Raw genomic sequence first — 18,550 nt, forward strand, 5'->3', positions numbered from 1 at the left:
TGAAATAAGGCTATAAAAATATACAGGTATAGCAAACTGTCAAATATTATGATTGTATTCTGCTTGAATGGTCCCAGAAGAGCTGACAGATGATGTGTGTGTTACTTCATTGCTTCCCCCCTCCCTCCCCCCCCCCTCAGGAGCCATGTCTTTAGATGGAGAAATGGCATTGAGAAGCAAAAGAAAAGAAATTCTGTCCTAAAATAATACCTCTTTGCACAGCACCAATGAGCATGGAATCTTTGATGGCAAACATACTTCTTCCACCAGGAGATTTGGAACTGTGATACCAGGAAGCTAAGTATTCAGACTTAAAATCATAAATGATGTTCTTTGATCTCCTACCCTAGACTACACAGAGTGGATTTTACCATATTGTGATGGCTAGATGTCAGACCACACAATAAAGAGGCTGAACACCAAATGAGATGTCTCCTACAGTGATTTCTGCAACTCATGAACTGTATGAAAAAGGAGCATGTTGTTCAGAGTACATCTATGGGTCAGACCAAAGGCTAAATTTGCAGCTGTTCGGACAGCCCTCATGCAACTCAACCTCTTCACTTCCAGTAAGAGAAGGGAAAAGGGAACATGGGAATAAGGCTGGGAAGGCTGCACAAGTGGTCAGCAGGAGCTGGTTTCTGGCAAGCCCATTTAAGCCACACATGCCCTAACAAGCTACCACAAATCAGCTGGAATAGTGGTCAGTGCAGCATGCAAAGTCTCACTGCTGGTGGATGCAAAGGAACAAAAATCTGAGAAGTGAAGCTTCTGAGACCAGCTGCTCAGCAGGCAGTTTGACTCTGCTGAACCTACTTACGAGCAGCATTGCTAGATGGAGAGGAAAGGACAGGCTTGGGAAGGCAGAAGTAGGCAGCAAGTAAGAGGCACAGATTTTTGACATCACATGTTTATGACACCATATCCACAGTATATGTGGAGTTCTGTTCCCAATATTCTGTATTTAGTGTCCTATCCAGATCACAATCCAAACTTTCAGCTCTATGAAATTAGTTCTGGTCAGTACACTAGCACACCTAGTATGGACAAGCAAGTTGCTGCATACTCACTTTAACAAGACACAGAAAAAGTCATCAGAGATCAAATTAATTCTTTGTCTTAAGCTTATGCTTCACATGGGGGCATGGGAAAAAAATGGATTGGAAGCCAAAATCTTGAAAAAAACCCAAGCAGCAAAGATCAGTCCTTATTCCAAACACAAAGATGCGTTTGTTTCCTGATTTTCTTTCTTAAAGAACAACAAAGAGAATTCTAGGAAGCGTGAATCTATTCCATATTGAAAGAAGTCCAATAGGTTTCTGGGAATTCTGGTCAAGGTCTCAGCAAATAATTAAGCCATTTAACATTAAAAACTATGAAAGGGTCATCCAGAGAAACCAGGTAGCTTTATCCCCTCAGGGAGGACTAACTGTAACTGAATGAATTCTAATACATCTCTCAGGACTGGTCCTTGCCATTTACACCAGAGTGATAAACTGGAGATTAAAGGACAGATTCACTGTTTCTGTCTTTAATCCAAGGAGGAGAAAAAATAATTAGGATAACTAATTTTTCATCCAATGTACTTTACTGCTCAGCTAAGTTGGTCTCAGAAAATTCAGATCTGATGGAAGTGGTCCTCATCCACTTCCAAAGTAGATCAAACTAAAATTCGACATCTCTCATATCTGCATACTCAAGGAATCCTGGAATTACCAGCAATACACTTCCACATCTTAAGTTTTGTCTGAAAATGCATCCTGGCTTTCTATGTTCTATTTGTGCTGTCACATAGGAGTTCCATACAGTGGTTATAACTTCCTTTAGATGTTTGTTCCAAAAATATTGCATAATATATTCATAATTTAGCTCTATTTCACTCCTGGAGCTCAATAGATCACCTACAAATTGAGACATCGTTAGCCTAAGGCACACAGCTTAGCTGAACAGGGCTGATGCTATGGTACCAATACGCTGGGTTGGGTAAAACAGAGGCTGAAAAGCAGGAAGCTGGTGAAGCTGGTATCACCATCTAGCTACCCTCAAAATATCTGAGAGGAGATTAAAGCTTTCCTCTCTGAACAACCACCTGAAAAGCCTTTGTAAATACTTCCAATCCATTGTTGCTCTGTTGATTTCCATGTTCCAGAATATATACACAGCAGAGCGATATCTCAGTGCTGGGGATACAATATGTCAGTTGATAAGGCAGGCATGCGATGAAGAAATAAGAACAGTGACCTGGCTGCAGCTTTGGATTGTAATTCCGGGAAGGCAACATGGCCTTGGACCACATGCTCTATCTGAAAAAGAGGAAAGCAACATTTTTTTGAATGATTGTATCTTTAAAATTCAGTCCTGGAAAGGAGCAATGCAGTTTCCTAACTTTAAAAAGACAAGGGAGCTTCTAAGTTACTCATGAGGTGTGAAGTCCCAACCCAAGTGAAGCCAATAGCCAAACTCCCACTGACGTTCCAGGATTCAAGATTTTGCTTTAAAATGGTAACAAAAAGCAACGCACCAAGCAAGGCAATATGCTGAGCATGCAGTGCCTCAGTCAGAAGAGTAACACCAAAAGGATGGAAGTTTTTCCTGCCCAGCAATACTTGAGAGTACAACCTCTAATCTTTCTCACTCAATTGCACGCATGCTTTCATTGGAACTCTACCAGGAGCATCTTCTTGGCTCGAATCCCTACATCATTCTATATCATACCATTACAATAAAACACAAGGTGTGTTGTCATCTGGATAAACGCTCCATATGTTCATTGCAGGAAACAAAATGCTTCCTCTGACAAGCAATTATTGCTTAAAGAAAAAAAAAAACTGAATACAGGTTCTGTTCGTGCTGTATTTATAAATCATCCAGCCCTTTCACATCACAGCAACTACCATTACTCACATAATGAAGTATCAAGTAGAATCAGTGCTTTGCGGCCTCTTGAAGTGACAGTAAAAAGTAAGGAGGCAAAACTAGAGCTACTCAAGAGCACAGACTGCATTTGGCAGTATATATTGGCTGTAAAACACATTATGTATTGTATTTTTCACAGTCTGTGTCTAGACCTTAATCAGTGTAGAGAAACTTTTATAATGAAGCATATACACCAGAACACAGGAATAAAAATAACACACGCCTGTTCTTTCTGAGATTTACATCAAACACAAAACTCAAACATGCATTAGAACAAAGCTCTGACCTAACTGCAATATTAAATAATCACCTAGAACAAAGGAACAACTCATAAATCCAGAAATACATCTATAGATAAACATCATATATACACATGTTGTAAAAAAGCTTTAAACAGAAGTGTTACTGTTAGAATGAAGTTAGATATTTAAATGTCCTGAATACAGTGACTACAGCTTTAAAACCATAATGATAGTGAATGCAATCTATCTTCCACACCACTTCACACATAAACCATGTCTTCCTGTATGTGCAACCTCAACAAAATGGCACTAAATATTCTAAGAATGTTCTAATAAGATAGCTTTTGTAATATACCTTTATTTACTCTCAGTTGACCTTTGCTAAGTGTCCCTAACAAGCACGTAGGTTTTGCAGCATTTTCTTAAATGACTGAGGAACACCTTGTCCTCTGGTACCGGAATGGAATCCAGCAGTGACTGAAAGGGATCTTTCAAATCATCTTCCAGATAAACCCCCATGAGGCAGCCAACAAAACACATTTGATTTGCTGTATCCTCTCCTGGGCTCGGTTAAATGTCTCCACCCACTTTGTGTTAAGCACACAGAGACTTCTCTCAAAACTGTTTTTATGAAGTATGCACAAGATTTACCATTTTCCCTTTGAAGTGGTGGTGTTGTGAGTGATAATTAAATCTTACTTCTGGCTGTAGCTGTTACCTGTAAAATGGGATGCTTTGGTTCCAGCCTTGTCTTGACCTGAAAAATGTAACACACATCCCACCTGCTGCAAGAGTGATTTATGCACGAGGCTCAGTGCAGGCCTGGGATGGGAACTGGAGGTGCAGTTGGGGAAGAGTGCTGAGTGTCCCACTGAGTGTACAGACAGGAACCAAAGGTTCACGAGGCCAAGGACTGCACGCACGAGGGAACATCAAGTCACAGCTCACCACTCAAGGTGTATCTGGGCTTCCTGATCCCGGATTATTTCTGTTCCTTGTACCGTGATTGTTTCATATGGAATGCATAAATGTGGTGATGCCCAACTCTGCTACTTCCAGGACACGTGCATCGATCACGAGGATTTTAAAAACATGGGTGGTGCTAAGTCTGAGTAAGACAGCAATTATGGCTGCAATTTGCAGAAAGCCAAACCCACCTGTATGTTTGGAGCTTAGAGCTTGTCCTTGCAGGACCAGGCCCTGTTTCCTGTGGTTCCTCACTAGAAATTTGGCACCTTGCCACTAAAGGCAGATCATATTGATTGAGCAGAGAGACACATGGAGAAACACAGAAGCACTCACTGAGGTCTTCTTGACCTCGTGTGTACATTTCCTCATCTCAAAGCCTACCTCACCCTCTTGCTACTACAAAGTATGAAAGCTTACTTGCCTGTAGAATTATAAAAATCATCACTGCAATTATCAAGAAAGGACTGCATGCCCTTAGAGCTCCGCCCCACATACAATCCCCTAGCAGAATGGAAATGAACAGGCTGTAAAGGCATAACAACCAACTAATTGTTTACTGCTTTCTGCTCTGATCTTACAAGGATGCTTTAGGCACAGCTCTGGCTGAATTGGCAGTGAAGCTATCTCAGATGATTGCAGTCAGCTCCCATCTCAAGCTCTGTGCTTCTGTACACTTACCAGCTTTCCTGTAGCACTTTGACCTCCTTCATTCAGCCACAATCCAGGTACCATGGCAGAGAAATAAGGTCCCCAAACACCAGGAACAAAAATGGGTGTTTCACTGATCTGGAAAAGTAAGAAATAGCCTCAGTGACCTGTTGAAGTAGGTGCTTCTCAGCTAATGTTTGGCAGCTGTCACAATCCAATACTGATTTGTGCTCCTCCACTGAAGTTACCATCATCAGCAAAAATGTGTAGGTGGAGATTTACTCTAAGGAGAACGTGGAGAAATATGTTCCCCATTTGCATCATTTTCAGATGACATGATACAGCTGCAGCTACTGACTGCCTAACTCCTATTTCTCCCACTCACACCCATTTACACAGCAGCTGGGCCTGGCCACAGGCCTGGCCACACCAAAGAATGAACTTTCAGGAATAAGAACTGTATTTCATACGGAGAAGGAAAGTGCTTTGCTCCTTCAGAAAAACACTCTAGTTAAAATGAGCATTTGGATAAAACATTCTGTGCTTGATTATCAGCAGAAAACACAGCTAACCTGGCCAGGCAGCAGTGCTTACAGAGCACTCATCCTGTGTGTTTTTATAGCTGAGAATCAAAGGGAAACCCAGCTGACCGTTCCCAGTCAGATTCCTTGTGTGGAAACTGCAAACCTGGCCTGGATGGCAGGGAGTTGCTTGTCCCAAGTCAACAGGAAACACGTGCCTGAGTCAGCTTCAGGTTCCCTATTTTATTTAGGCTTAATTAACTTAATTACAGAAAACTTTTCTTCCCTCTGTGAATCCTTACATCAAGGCAGCACTCTCTTTCATGAACTGATAGATCATCCATATCTACAGTGATGTCCTGTCCCTGCACAGCATTTCAGTGGATAGATCAGTCAGGATGTGGGACACACTTTCATTTCCTTTCTCTGCTTCAAAAGATGCCAATTACCAGTTTATAAGGGTGGAGGGCACTTTCCTTCCTCTTACTAAAGCTGTCAATAGACTAGATAAACTTTCTATACTTTCTTTTGAGTGCAGAAAGAAAGGTAAGGAGGTATGACAAGCTAGCAAGCAAGGCACAGAATGCAGTACATGCTACAAATCAGCAGTAAATTGCCATAGCAGCTAGCTGAGCATTCTGCACTGTTTGAACATGACTTACTCCTGCAGTAGGGACTGGAGAAGACAGCTCATCCATTGCCATAGGTAGATGACCTGTCCTCTCATTTGGAGAATGATTCACATCACCTCTTCCAGAACCAACAGGTTGAGACGTTCAAGGTACGTGCAGCCATAAATTCAATGGGAAAATAAGATGGCAGTGCAGTTCTACGCCATCAGATGGTGCATGAATGCACTGCCCACTGAGCTGTGTTAATGAAGTAAATCTGCAGCTGCTGTTCTCTAGAAGGTAGGAAATGCCTCAAGAGAAGGAAACAAGAATTCCCTAACAACGTTGAGTCTGCACATTTGCAACACAGAAACAAAAATTAAGAAAGGTCTCAGTCAATGGGACAATGCTTTTTTGTATTTAGAGCTTGTTCTGTATTAGAAAAACTCTGCACCCATTGAAGGATGCTTGTGGATTGCTGTTGATTTCAATAACACCAGGATTTCACATCCAAATAGCTTCAAGGAACAGTAAACAAAAATTCAGCTCTGTTTCTGTTCCACTCAATGCACATTCTCTGTATATTTAAACAGGCCAAACTTTAAAGACAGTTTTTGCTGGCAACTGGGGAATATGCTGGATGATGCAGTTTACTGGCATTTGTGTATCACACATGTTTAGTAAATATACCAGCAGCAGGGAGGGTTCTGCACAAACAATAGTCTGCTTTAGCCATCGTCTGACATTACAGCTGATTCTCGTCATGAAATAAAGTAGAAAAACAAAGCAGCAAAGACTGGTTGCTCCAAATACATCATGACAGTTTCAAGCTATCCTCATTTCTCTTTGGAACGCATCTAAATAAGAAGAGAATTCTGCTCAATCCCCCCTATCAGCCATAGGACACTGACTTACTTTCACTGAAGAGGTATGCCTGCACATGTGTCTGTGTGTCTGCGTAACGTTTTGGCTGACTAAACCCATTAAAGAGCAAGAATAGCTGCACTGAATTTAAAAAGGCATTTATGACTCCAAGTGGACAAAGCTACGTCAAAAACATTGCAAAGACATTTGGTTTTGTTTTGTTTTCTCTTAAAACTACAAATTAATGCAGCCTTGGGTTTTCAACACCTCTGTGGGGCAAGCCTTCTCTTACAATTTCACTAACAAAAAGAAGTGCAACAAAAAGCATTGGCTAAATGTTTCTAAAACTTAGAAACCTAAAATAAACTGATCTTTAAACCAATGCCACATTGCCAACTTTACTGAGAACACAGACAGCACAAGATCAAAATTGCCAAATGTTATCTGCTCCAAACTGATGATGGGAGCACACTGAGAACCCCAGCATCCTGTCTCATTTATGTGGCAGGGGGTTGGAACATAATGATCCTTGGGGTCCCTTCCAACCCAAGGCATTGGCACAGCACACCTTACTGTATGTAGGAAAGGACCTTCAGGGCAGAAGGGTCTGCTTGTTTGAAGCCTCCTCTAAACACACAGTTGCACAGTGGGAAGAGACCAAATACTCTAAGGATGTTTGAGGCACAAAGGTGCTTTATGAATACATGGGAAGTTACAAACATAGAGAAGGACAACAGTTTAAATACATTATATAGATATATAGATACATCTATCTTTCTTCTGTCCTTACTCCACCATTTATCAAGTCGTCCTGCATGTCTGATAAAACTGAAGGGTTCAGATTGATTAAAGGACCAAAGTGTCCCTGGAGCTCATTCTGGTGTGGCATTTTTGGACACCCACAGGCATTTGCCAGGACAGTCTATTGCCATGCTGGCTTTTCACAAATTGCACTGAGACTTTCCTATCATTTTATTACTGAAGTAGTTTGTATATATTCCAGCAAATTTTCAACACCCATACAGAGCAAACAAGAGAGCTCCACACTGATGGATGGATGGATGTAACAGGTGGGATACCAGGTTATCATTATTTTTCAGTTGCAGTAATTCTCCAAAGTAAAGAACACTGGCTAGCATGCTGGGATTTATTAACACTGTATGTGGCACTGCTCAATTTGATTAGTTTTTTTTTATTATTTATTTTTTCTTCCTACCTTCACTTAAACAATTCAATCCACATTTTGCAGCCATCCGGCAGGTAGGTTAATTCTGGGTCAGATGTGCCTGGTTATTGATAAGAAGTGCAGTAATGAACTCCCAAAATCAGGCACATGCTCTTTGAGAACAAACGGTGAGCACTGTTCTGCAGATACATGTATACAAGACAGCAAACAGCTTCCATTTCCCCTCCTTGATGTAACTCGGACGCTTGAATTTTTCAAGCCATGCAGCAGCTGGTGTTTGTATTATCATTGTAAATTCTAAATTCTGCCTGAGTATACATACCACTCAATCCCACTAAAACACGAGTACACATAAGCATAAGGTTGGAGAAAAAGTGTGCCACAGAACTCAGAAGACAAGCACAGGGTGCCAGACTCAGTTATTTTTGTGCCACTTATACCATGTCACAGAATCACAGGGGCTGGAAGGGACCTTTTTGGAGTTTTCTGTTGCCTTCAGACATACTTATGATGATACAGATGGATCAATGTGGTGTCACTTTATTCCTTTAATGAGCTTAAGAGAATCCTTAATCTTTTTAGTAGAAAACAACATCTGTTTTAGATCTCTGGGCAATTGATTTTTATTTTTAAAGCAAATAAGAGATGACATCCTTCTTTGAAAGTTAAAATACATGTTCAAAAGAAGCTTCATATTTTCTTCCTTCTATTTAACTTAAATCCACCCTGCAACACGCTCCTATTGTGAGACATGTTACTGTTTATTATTTTTTACATATAGAGAAACTGAAATACAGAGAGGGTCAAGTTACTTGCCCCCTGCTGGGTGTCAGAATGCTCTCTGCACAACAATTACTGCAGCAGGCAATTGAAGACAGGAGATGAGAAGCATTTGATCTTATTCCCACAGACTATTGCCCCATCTATGATGGTGTTTACTTACAGAATTATTATACTTCATAACTGTACCTCACAGTTCATCTGGCATTGGATGGGGAAGAATTCTTTTGTGCAGGAAAATGTCACCTTTCACATCTCCCCAATACAGAATCGTAAAGGTTGGAAAAGACCGTTAAGATCATCAAGTGCAATTGCCAACCCCTCATCCCCATGCCCACTAACCATGTGCACTGCTATATCTTACCCTTCGTTTCGGTACAGGAAAGCATTAAGAAGTTTCAAAGTTTCCATTCATTTTAATGGAAAAAGAGAAGTTCAACATCTGAAAGGGCAAATAAGGAGGAAGAGGTTCTGTCTGGGAGGACTTAACCTCAGTGTGTGCTCTATAAAAGATCGTACTAATATGTAAGATATGTAAACATATAGAGCAATCAGAAACAAATGATGAATTCAGTTTAATAGTATTCAGCTGCAGTGCAACTGCCAGAAGGCACTTTTTGTTATGAATAGACCATTTGGATGAGTTACAGACCAGATTTCTACATTGGTGTGTGCTAGGAAAATCAATGTCAACCCATCTGAGATCTAAGAATGCATCACCAGCACATCTGGCAGCTCACAGGAATGAAATATATCTTTAAAAGAGATAATGCTATATGGAACTAAGCTGAAGAACGAAGGAACCTGTTCAAATGGCAGCAGTACAAGGGTAGAAGCATATTTGGTTTATTCCTCTCCCACTTGCCACTCCCTCAAAAAAAAAAAAAATTCTATTGAAAAAGATGGGTTAAAAAACCACTGCTTACTACCTACAGCTAACTTACAGCTGATGTAAGATAATGAAAATGACAACATTTAATCCAAACTAAGTTTAACTTTCCCAAATGTCGTTTGGGACAGAAAATGGAACAGAACACAGACCTTCACAAAAGAATCACCAAGGCACGTGGCTATTCCATGAAATTAGCAACAGACAAAAAGCAAGATTTATTTGACTTAGTTTTGTTTTGCTAGACTAGCCATAATGACTGGGCACATGCTTGTGTTTCCTCATCAGTTCTGCGTAAATGTTACAGTAATCAGAACAAGATAAAATAAAACAGGCCCTGCCGGAGAGAGCAGTTTTATGGAAGCATGAATTCCAACACAATTTTCTTCCTTAGATGACACCTTCTGTTGCTGTTACATGCTTACAAAAAACTCCTAATAGCTTAAAAAAATTCCTAATGACAACATTGTTGAAGGACCTGGCTATTACTTGGAAAGTAAATCTTTATATTAACAGGGCATGCTGCTAAATATACAAGCCTTTCATTGTCTTTTCTTTTTTCCTAATATTGTGCCTGTGATTTCAGCCATAAGATTCTCTGTTAACTTGCAGTACAGCATGCAGGGACAAAAATTAAACTATTCGTGACCTATAAAAGCCAAATTTAACTTGCATTCTACTGTCACTAATTATTTAAAGTAAGGGCTTAATAATGAGAAGCTAATTCAGAAAAGTTGTTTCAAAATCATTTCACTTATCAGTTTCCATAGCCAGAAATTCAGAACAGCTGCCTTCGTTATGCTAAGGCAGGTATGAAAAAGAAATCTAAGACACTAAAGGAGAATAGGGTAAGAAACAAGGCACAGCACTGTATCAGTCACCAACAAATGAATGCTCTTTGCAGGGCTGGATTTTGATCATCGACAGGTCAAATGCTTTCATTAAATTCTTTGCTGACTTTTAACTTCCAAACTTCATCTTACTGTAGATTAAGAATACTGATCTTCATCCAATGCAGGGGTTTTACATTGATGCATTAAATCCTGTATTAAGAAAACTGCATCATTTTGCTTCTGCTGACAGATGGGTCTTAAACAGCTATTTGGCCACAACTTTCTGACAAAGAATGAGATTAATTAAAAAAAAAAAAAGAGAGAGAATTCAAAGGGAAACCCAAGAATGTTTCATTTCTAGGTTTCGGGTTCAAATTCAGGTCATACTGATAGCTACTGGATGTATGATGTATATTATGGAGCAGGGTTGGGGTGCACAGCTGTTTTTTTTCAGAGTACTGGTGCCTACTGTACGATTGCCATCTTGGCACTACTTCTCAAGCACTGAACAGGTTTAAATCTTAGCTTCCCCATAACTCTGAGGGCAATTCTCCTGGTCAAGGTTATGATGAATTTGGTGAACTTATTCAGTGTAAGTATTACTAGCATATAATTACTAATTAAATAGTAAACACACATCAATATTCAAGCTTTATCCCGATATTTCAGCAAATAAGGTCTTGGAACACACACAAAAAATGTACTTCAGAACACAAAGAAAGTTAAAATTAATTAATTTTAAGTTGGAATTCCAACTCCTAAAGGTCACATACCACCAGTTATTTATTTGATTGTAGTTCAAACTTCTATCCTCTGACCATCATGGGTTTGCAATGTAGCTGCATAGCTTTTGGTGGCAAGTGACATAGCTCTCCTCCCTGCGACAGGTTGGCATCACGTGGCCACCCACAGGGATAGAGTTGCTCTCCAGCCACAACAAGACTGGGCCACAACAATTTTTGCACAGAGCTAACTTTAACCCATTGAAAGCATGGCAGTTGTTGAGTAAAGACCACAGAGGCAGAATATGGACTTTGGGATTTTGCCTCAACACATCCAACCACAGATGTTTGGGGAATTTATTTACAGGCGATTTAAGAATTCTGATTTATGTGATGTAATCACTTTCATAAATGCCCTGTTGGCATGGACACCATCATTTGTTGCAAAGGCTACGTCATGAGTTTATCAAGGACACCTAGAAGGTTACTAAACCTTAGCAACTGAGAATGAATTAAAGCAAAACCAAATTGACCAGTTACATCTGTGGAAGTTAAACAAGAAACAGACAGACAAAAACACCCCTCAGTCAAAGGCATCAAGTGACATTTTTTCTGTAAAAGACACTACAGATAAGATTTCTGGCTGTGGAGGCAGCCAAGGTTGAAAGAGACAGACAAGAAAGGCAGGTATGATTCAGTGTGCAACCTGCAGTAGGAATGCTGAAAGCCAGCACAGCTTGCAGCAGCTTAGCAAATGCAACAGATCCACACAGGCCATGCATGACAACATAGAAACACACAAACACCTGTCTGATTTTGCTGCTTATTCTTCACTTGGTGGCATCACAAACTAATCACAACCACACCAATCACAACACCCTTAAGTAAAAATCATCAGAAACAGATGGTGTTCTGAATTTTCCACAGAACACTGACTGGTCTACAACCTACACACCAAATAAGGTATGTGATTAATGCCCAGTGAAAGAAATACATGCCTAGGACAACCACCTCATCTCTGAAAATATTTCAGGTGACTTATATGATGGGATTATACATTGCCCAATCTGGCTTTATATCTTCCAAGAATTAATCAGAGGAAAATTTCACTGAAATTATTAACATTTTCACCGTGAGAGTTTTATTCAAGGCTAAATGAGAAAGGTATTTGCATTTTTTCTTAGGATTTTAAATGAAAGAATATTTTGAATCACAATAATATCATTTAATCAACTTTATATTTACATGCACAAAGATAAGGTCGTCTGGAGCAGTGCTCCTGGCCTTGGAAGCCAAAGCCTTAACTTGTTCAAACCTGCACGCTAATCACCAGCTTCCTCAGAATAATGCTTATGTACACTGCTTGAACCTGGGCTAGCACTACTATTTAGACACATATAGGTAATCTGATTTCAAAATGCCAGAGACACGCATTTCCCATTGATTTCTGGAACACAGAACATGAAGCTTTCTCTTTAGGTATCCAAGAATGGACTCAGGCACTCACCCTTAGGAGGGTACGGTGGCCCTAGCTTTTAAGTGTCTAGAATTAAGAAAACTAGCATATGTCCACAAAGGTGAGAGACATCTCCTTGAATGGGAGACGGTATACAGTTAGATAGCAAAGGAAAAGGGAATTTGTTTGCTTCTGCATGCCCATGTTCCTTATTTCAAATAAAAAAAAAGGTAGGGAATAAGAATACTTAAAGACAGCTCATGCAGTCAGAGTTTTGTTTGTTAAGAGTATCAGTCTAGCTGCAGATACACACTTCAAAATCCAAAGGCTGGAGACATGACTTTACCAGACATATCCCTCACTCAAGGGGGATGACGACCTACTCACACGTTTACTGTTGAAAATGTAGCCACCAGCTGAAATGATTAGGCAGGGTCTGGGGGTTTCCTTTCCTCACCCAAAGGAACCTGGTTCTCAAAAGAGTTAAACATTCACCTAAAACATTACCTGCAATCGATAACAATTTTTTTCTAAACTTACCAAGAAACAAACAAACAAAAAACCCTGAAACTTTTATTCAGCTGTATTTTCTTTTATCTTCTTAAATGCAATACAAAAGGCTCTTGCCAAGAGCTGGGACTCTAAGAGCTCACAGACTGCACTCCCATAAGCAGCTTTCCTGGAGCTCTGCCACCAGCAGCCAGTTTGAAGTTGTGTTTCTGAGAAAACCTTCTGACAAAGGGATGCTGTGGGGCTAAAAGAGCTCGCTGTGCCCTTAACAGAATAACAGGCACCTCTGCATGGCAACCCATTTTGAGACATCAACCAGTTCCAACCTCTTCAGCTGTCCTAACTGTGGGTATTTCACGTTTTTCTCCACATACCGCACCAGTTTTCAGCCAACAGTGAGTATGGTGTCAATACATCTTGGGTACTGCCTCATGAATAAATTATTACAGGCAAAAATAGGAGGCCAGTTGCCTGGTAAAAACCACCTCTACTCATCATCTTTCTGTGGCATATCATGTGACAAATCCCAGGGACCTTGCACATTCCACAGGAAACCAGGGCCAGGAGTGCTACTGCAAAGTCGCTGACAGCATGCAAATACACCCCATAGATTACACAGTTAATTTCTTCACATGCCTATACTCTTAATTACTTGATTACCAACTTGGCAATTGCTTTGTCTATGCTGATTTTAAAATTGCTTCCCTTTCTTTTTTAGATACCAGTCTTACAAAGCAAACATGCAATGATATCAGCCTTCAGAGAATTGTTCAGCGTTAACAGGGAAAGCTGACCAACTGAGACCTGTTTTAATCAGTAATATTTTTCATATTATACCAGACTACCATTTTTCTTGAGGGGAAAATACAATGCAAGAATAGCACCTACCTACTAAATCAAATATGGGGGGTATTTTATTTTCACTCTGTATTGCCTACCTGATCAGAGCCAGGCAATCCAACTGTAAGAAAGTTAAATTTGGCTCGCTGCATTTAGGGCTGCATTAAGCCTTCCCTACTATTTTCTTTCTCACAAAGAGGGAACAAAAACAGAGTGGGTGCTCCAGTTCAGAAATGATATGGAAATCCACACAATGTGTAGTACTTCAGCACTGAACTTTTACAAGGCCAACAGCTATGTCCTTGCAGCTCCTCCCCAATCAAACAAATATTTTCCTAGCTCTGCATAAGGAGAGTGTCCTTCACATACTTTATGATAATAACAGAGACAGCCTACAGCTACATTTTTCTCCCGGTGCCATTAGAAAGGCATTATGAGCAGTAAAAGAGATATCACAAACTAATTGTGATCCACAACCCACTATTTAATGAGGAGGGTGCACCACGGAAAAACACACAAGGCACTGCTATGAAGTGCAATGCATCTCTCTGTCACCTCATCTTTTACTTAACCTGGAGTGCTCTGACCACAGAAGGTGAGAGGACTACATCTGAACAATGCACTCCTCAAGTCTCATGACAAGTTATGCTGTAATTTGCCAGTTTGAGAAAGTTGGAGTAACAAGACATGAGTGTTTGGTACTTGGCTACTTCAAAGCACAAGCTGGAAGATGGGCATGGCTTAATGGTATCCATATCACACTACTTACCTACAGACACTCTGTGAGATGAGCAATTAGAGAGAGAGGAAAGAAAAGCCATTGTCCATGAATAAATACAAACTTCTCAGCCTCTTATGAGATCTGCAGAGAGCTGGCAGCCATCTCCTGATGGCTCAGAGATGACTCTACTGACCCGCTGTGAGCAGCAGACTCATCTGCATTCATGTGAGTAATGCACCCATGTGACTCTACAAAACTCCAAGGAACACATATATATATATAATTTTGAATTGGACTCACTGACCTCAGACATGATGGAAGATGGTGGCAGTTTGGAGTTTGGTTGCACTACCATTTTGGAAGTTGGACCCCAAATGCTGTTCATGTAGAACTGAAACCCATGAACAGAAAATAAGAGCACTAAGATCTATCCTTGGAATTGAGCATCCTTGCATTGAGCATTCCTGAAACCAATAGACTAGTGAGGTTGTGATTCAACAGATGATCTAAAAAGGTATCACAAAGTAAAAAGGCGTTGGAGAGCTATGATAGAGCTGTTTTCTTTATAGAAAAATGACATTTTATTTATACAAAGCTTTTCTGAGGAACACTGGTTGGTTATGCTGGTTGAGACACTGGTGCCAAGACCTGAGAATTGCCCCTGGGAAGGTTCTGGGACCAGCTGATCAAATGGCTTCTGTGTCAGTACCAGGAGAGGCCAGGAAAGTTGAGAGAGTAGTTCCAGGTAAACAGGTCATTCAGAGTCATAGATGAGATAAGCCTCAAGAAGTAGTGAATGGGAGCAGCAGGAAATCTGAGTACAGTATCCAAATCTAGAACTGTCTCTGGGTTGAATTGCCTGAGACACAAAAACAACACTGTTGTCCTCAAATTTATTTGTTACGTGTGAGGTTAACCTCCCATGTTTATGTCAGGAAGCAAACTTGGAGCTAAGCCTGGGACAACTTGAGACAGTTTCAACTCTGGAAAAATTCAAATAAGAATGAATTCATGAGTAACCATTCCAGGCATACTCAGTTTGCACCATTTCCATCCACCTTAATCAGAGATGCAAGAACTTCAAATCTCTTCTCAGAGACCCTAACCAAATGCTCAGCTTTGAAACAAGTCCTATAAACTAGATACATTTTGGCTGTACCAGGCTTAAATACTCATATTTAAATTCTGTCATTTTTCAGAATCCATTAACATTAGGCACATCTTGTGCCACTGCATGGTAAAGCAAACAGTAGGTGCACAGCAGTGTATTATTTTTTGTCTTTTCACTCTGAAAGGCCATGGTTTCTTACATAAATTGGAAAAGAAGAGTTTTAATCTACTAAATTGTTTTCAATGTCCAAAAGAGGAAAAAAAGCCCACATTCTTCATGGATTGATAAGGTTTTTTTTGCGAAGCACTGAATAACAGTACCATACTGATTTATTTTAGTTTTATTTTTGTGCAATGTCTGGATATAGACATACAGATTAACCTTTTTTTGCTCATATTTACTGTGTCGCCTTTCTTGAAATGGGAACTACAAGCACTTTGATAAATGGACTGAAAGGTTGTCTGGTTACACAATAGCTTCTACTTGTATCCTCTGCTGAAATGCTATTCAACACTCTTCTAAAGTTATGCTGCTGGAGATATAGGGCTTCAAATGAGCTGGAACAATTTATACCACTCATTTATTTTTACTTCTCTTCCAATGATAGATTCTCACTGTCACAAAATGCCAGTTGATGTGAAGATTATAAATCTCTCTGCACACACAACTCACTGCAGGACATTTCAAATATTCACTTTAGAAGACTAAATTTGCTGCTATGCTAAATTACATTCTGAAAGTTTACCACAACAGAAACTATCTCCTTTCAGTGATCTAACAACAAAAATAAAGTCAAACCAAAAGATCCATATAGCTCAGTCACCTGTTTGCAGTGGCTAACAACAGATGGCTTAGGGAAGACCATAGGCACAGGGCAATCATAGAATAATCCTTCCCCAAAGTATCCTTCCAGGCTCCAGTATTTCTGTTCCCACTTCCAACCTGCATGAGATGCCAAACCTTTAGAAGAGACTGAGATTGCACACAAAGCACATCTTGCAAGAACACTAGAAATCTCTCAGTAAAAACTTCATTTGTGCATTAGAAAATGCATTTATTATAATGCTGACTTAAAGATCAATATAAATCTTTAAAAGAACATGGGAGGTTTTGTTTTTGTTTTTGTTTTTAATGTCTCAGCACTATTCCTGCAGCTCGCAGTCCTTCAGCTTCAGTTCTCCTTCCTAAATAAATATGCTACAGATATGATTTGCAGCACTGCCTCATTTTATGACACCAGCAAGACCTTGCCCCAACCTGAAAGGTTAGGAAACGTGCACACAGAACAGCTATGATACAAATACTGTGACTGCTCACCTCGCGTGCCAGACAGAATAACAATTCTGTCTTCAAATAACACTTAAAAATCCCTGAGGTTGTCTCAGTGTAGTCTGAAATGGGCCCATTCCTTGTCACTGTGACTAAAGGACTGCAGCACACGAATGCATTGTCCATAAGGGAGTTTGAGTGCTGTGTTTCCACAAGTAGTTGATGGCAGAACTGCTAAATTGCAGAAAGATATGAGCTATCCTGCTTTACATCCTTCCCCACTGACTGTACCATAAGACCCTTGCTTTTTCTTGAAAGTATTTTCACTGTCATCTCTAATATGCATGGTAAGTAGATGAAATCTTGACAACCCAACTTGGCCAACCCATTCTATCAGATGGTGACAACCCTGAAGAACTTGAAGCTCAGTAGCTGACGTAACAGAAATTTAAGGGAAGGGTGGGAGACAAATCCCAGGTGGTACCTAAACAGGTAGCTCAAGTTCTCTTGCATGAATGTAACATTCCTTATTATTTACAGGATTGAATTATTCTTCAAAACCTGCAGTTCTCACTGCAACTAGTGCAAAATATCAAGGAAAAGAAAATCTTTTCAAATGAGGTCTGGCTTATTTATCTACTTGGAATGCCCTTCCCATGCACCTTAAGAAATTCATTGCATAATGCAGTACATTTTAGAGAGATGTTTCTCTTTTCTTTTTCACTGTTTGGTAGTGCAGGCCACTACCAACAACAGTATCAAACTTACATGTAAAACTAATCTTCTTTTACAATACCTCTGAGTTAATGGAAGTAGATTTACATTATGTGGGATATGCCATCACACACTATTTTAAACATGCTTTTATTTGAATAGCTAAATGGGTAAATCCTGAGAACCTTACTTGGTGTTTATTCAGCCCTTACTTACTGAGACAAACTCCCAAGGTCAGAATAAACACTGGGAGAGAACCTCAGGCCTTCACCCACAGTTATAAACAATGAACTCAGCATAAACTGTGATTCCCAGCTGACACTGGGAAAAAAGCAGCAGCTAATGTTTCTCCTCATTTGCATCCAGAATGATTGTATGAAAAGAGATTGACTTTCTTGCTAACAAACCTTGCCCCATCTAAGTCAATGAAGGAAGGTAAACTGCAGAACAGACGCAATCAGGCAGAATCACATGGGACACCATGTGATTTTGATCCCAAATCCCATAATACTTGCTACAAATACTGCTACAACCAAACTTTTAAAGCTAACACAAAACAATGAAGTTGTTTTTCATGCAATTACTGTACTCCCTTGAAAACTGTTCATTCCAAGGCCCAGAGATATCCCAGCAGATGAATAAGGACATCCCTTACAATTTGAATCTTAATCATTCCTTCACAGTCCAGCTAAGTTCTTCTGAGAAAAAGACTAGCATCAGAGAAGGACATCACTTGTCTTTTTGGTTC

The 18,550-nt window shown here is 40.0% G+C and overlaps 1 protein-coding gene across 11 annotated transcripts in view; it reads right to left on the reverse strand.

The window, feature by feature from the left end:
* FGGY (FGGY carbohydrate kinase domain containing) overlaps positions 1–18,550 on the reverse strand; it is a 281,239-nt gene that overhangs the window by 37,510 nt on the left and 225,179 nt on the right. For 10 of the 11 annotated variants that reach the window (XR_008202247.1, XM_052666250.1, XM_052666253.1 and 7 more), the window contains 2 exons: positions 4,806–4,913; positions 2,242–2,303 (listed from right to left, as the gene is read on the reverse strand). Coding sequence is in view for 10 of the 11 variants with exons in the window: in XM_052666250.1 (XP_052522210.1) it covers positions 2,242–2,303; positions 4,806–4,913 (170 nt within the window). In the remaining variant the exon portion in view is untranslated. The remainder of the gene's footprint in view (positions 1–2,241; positions 2,304–4,805; positions 4,914–18,550) is intronic. The other variant, XM_052666257.1, reaches the window with a different exon arrangement.

The sequence above is a fragment of the Tympanuchus pallidicinctus genome, unplaced genomic scaffold, assembly GCF_026119805.1.
Source record: "Tympanuchus pallidicinctus isolate F22 unplaced genomic scaffold, pur_lepc_1.0 scaffold7, whole genome shotgun sequence".
Classification (NCBI taxonomy): Eukaryota; Metazoa; Chordata; class Aves; order Galliformes; family Phasianidae; genus Tympanuchus; species Tympanuchus pallidicinctus.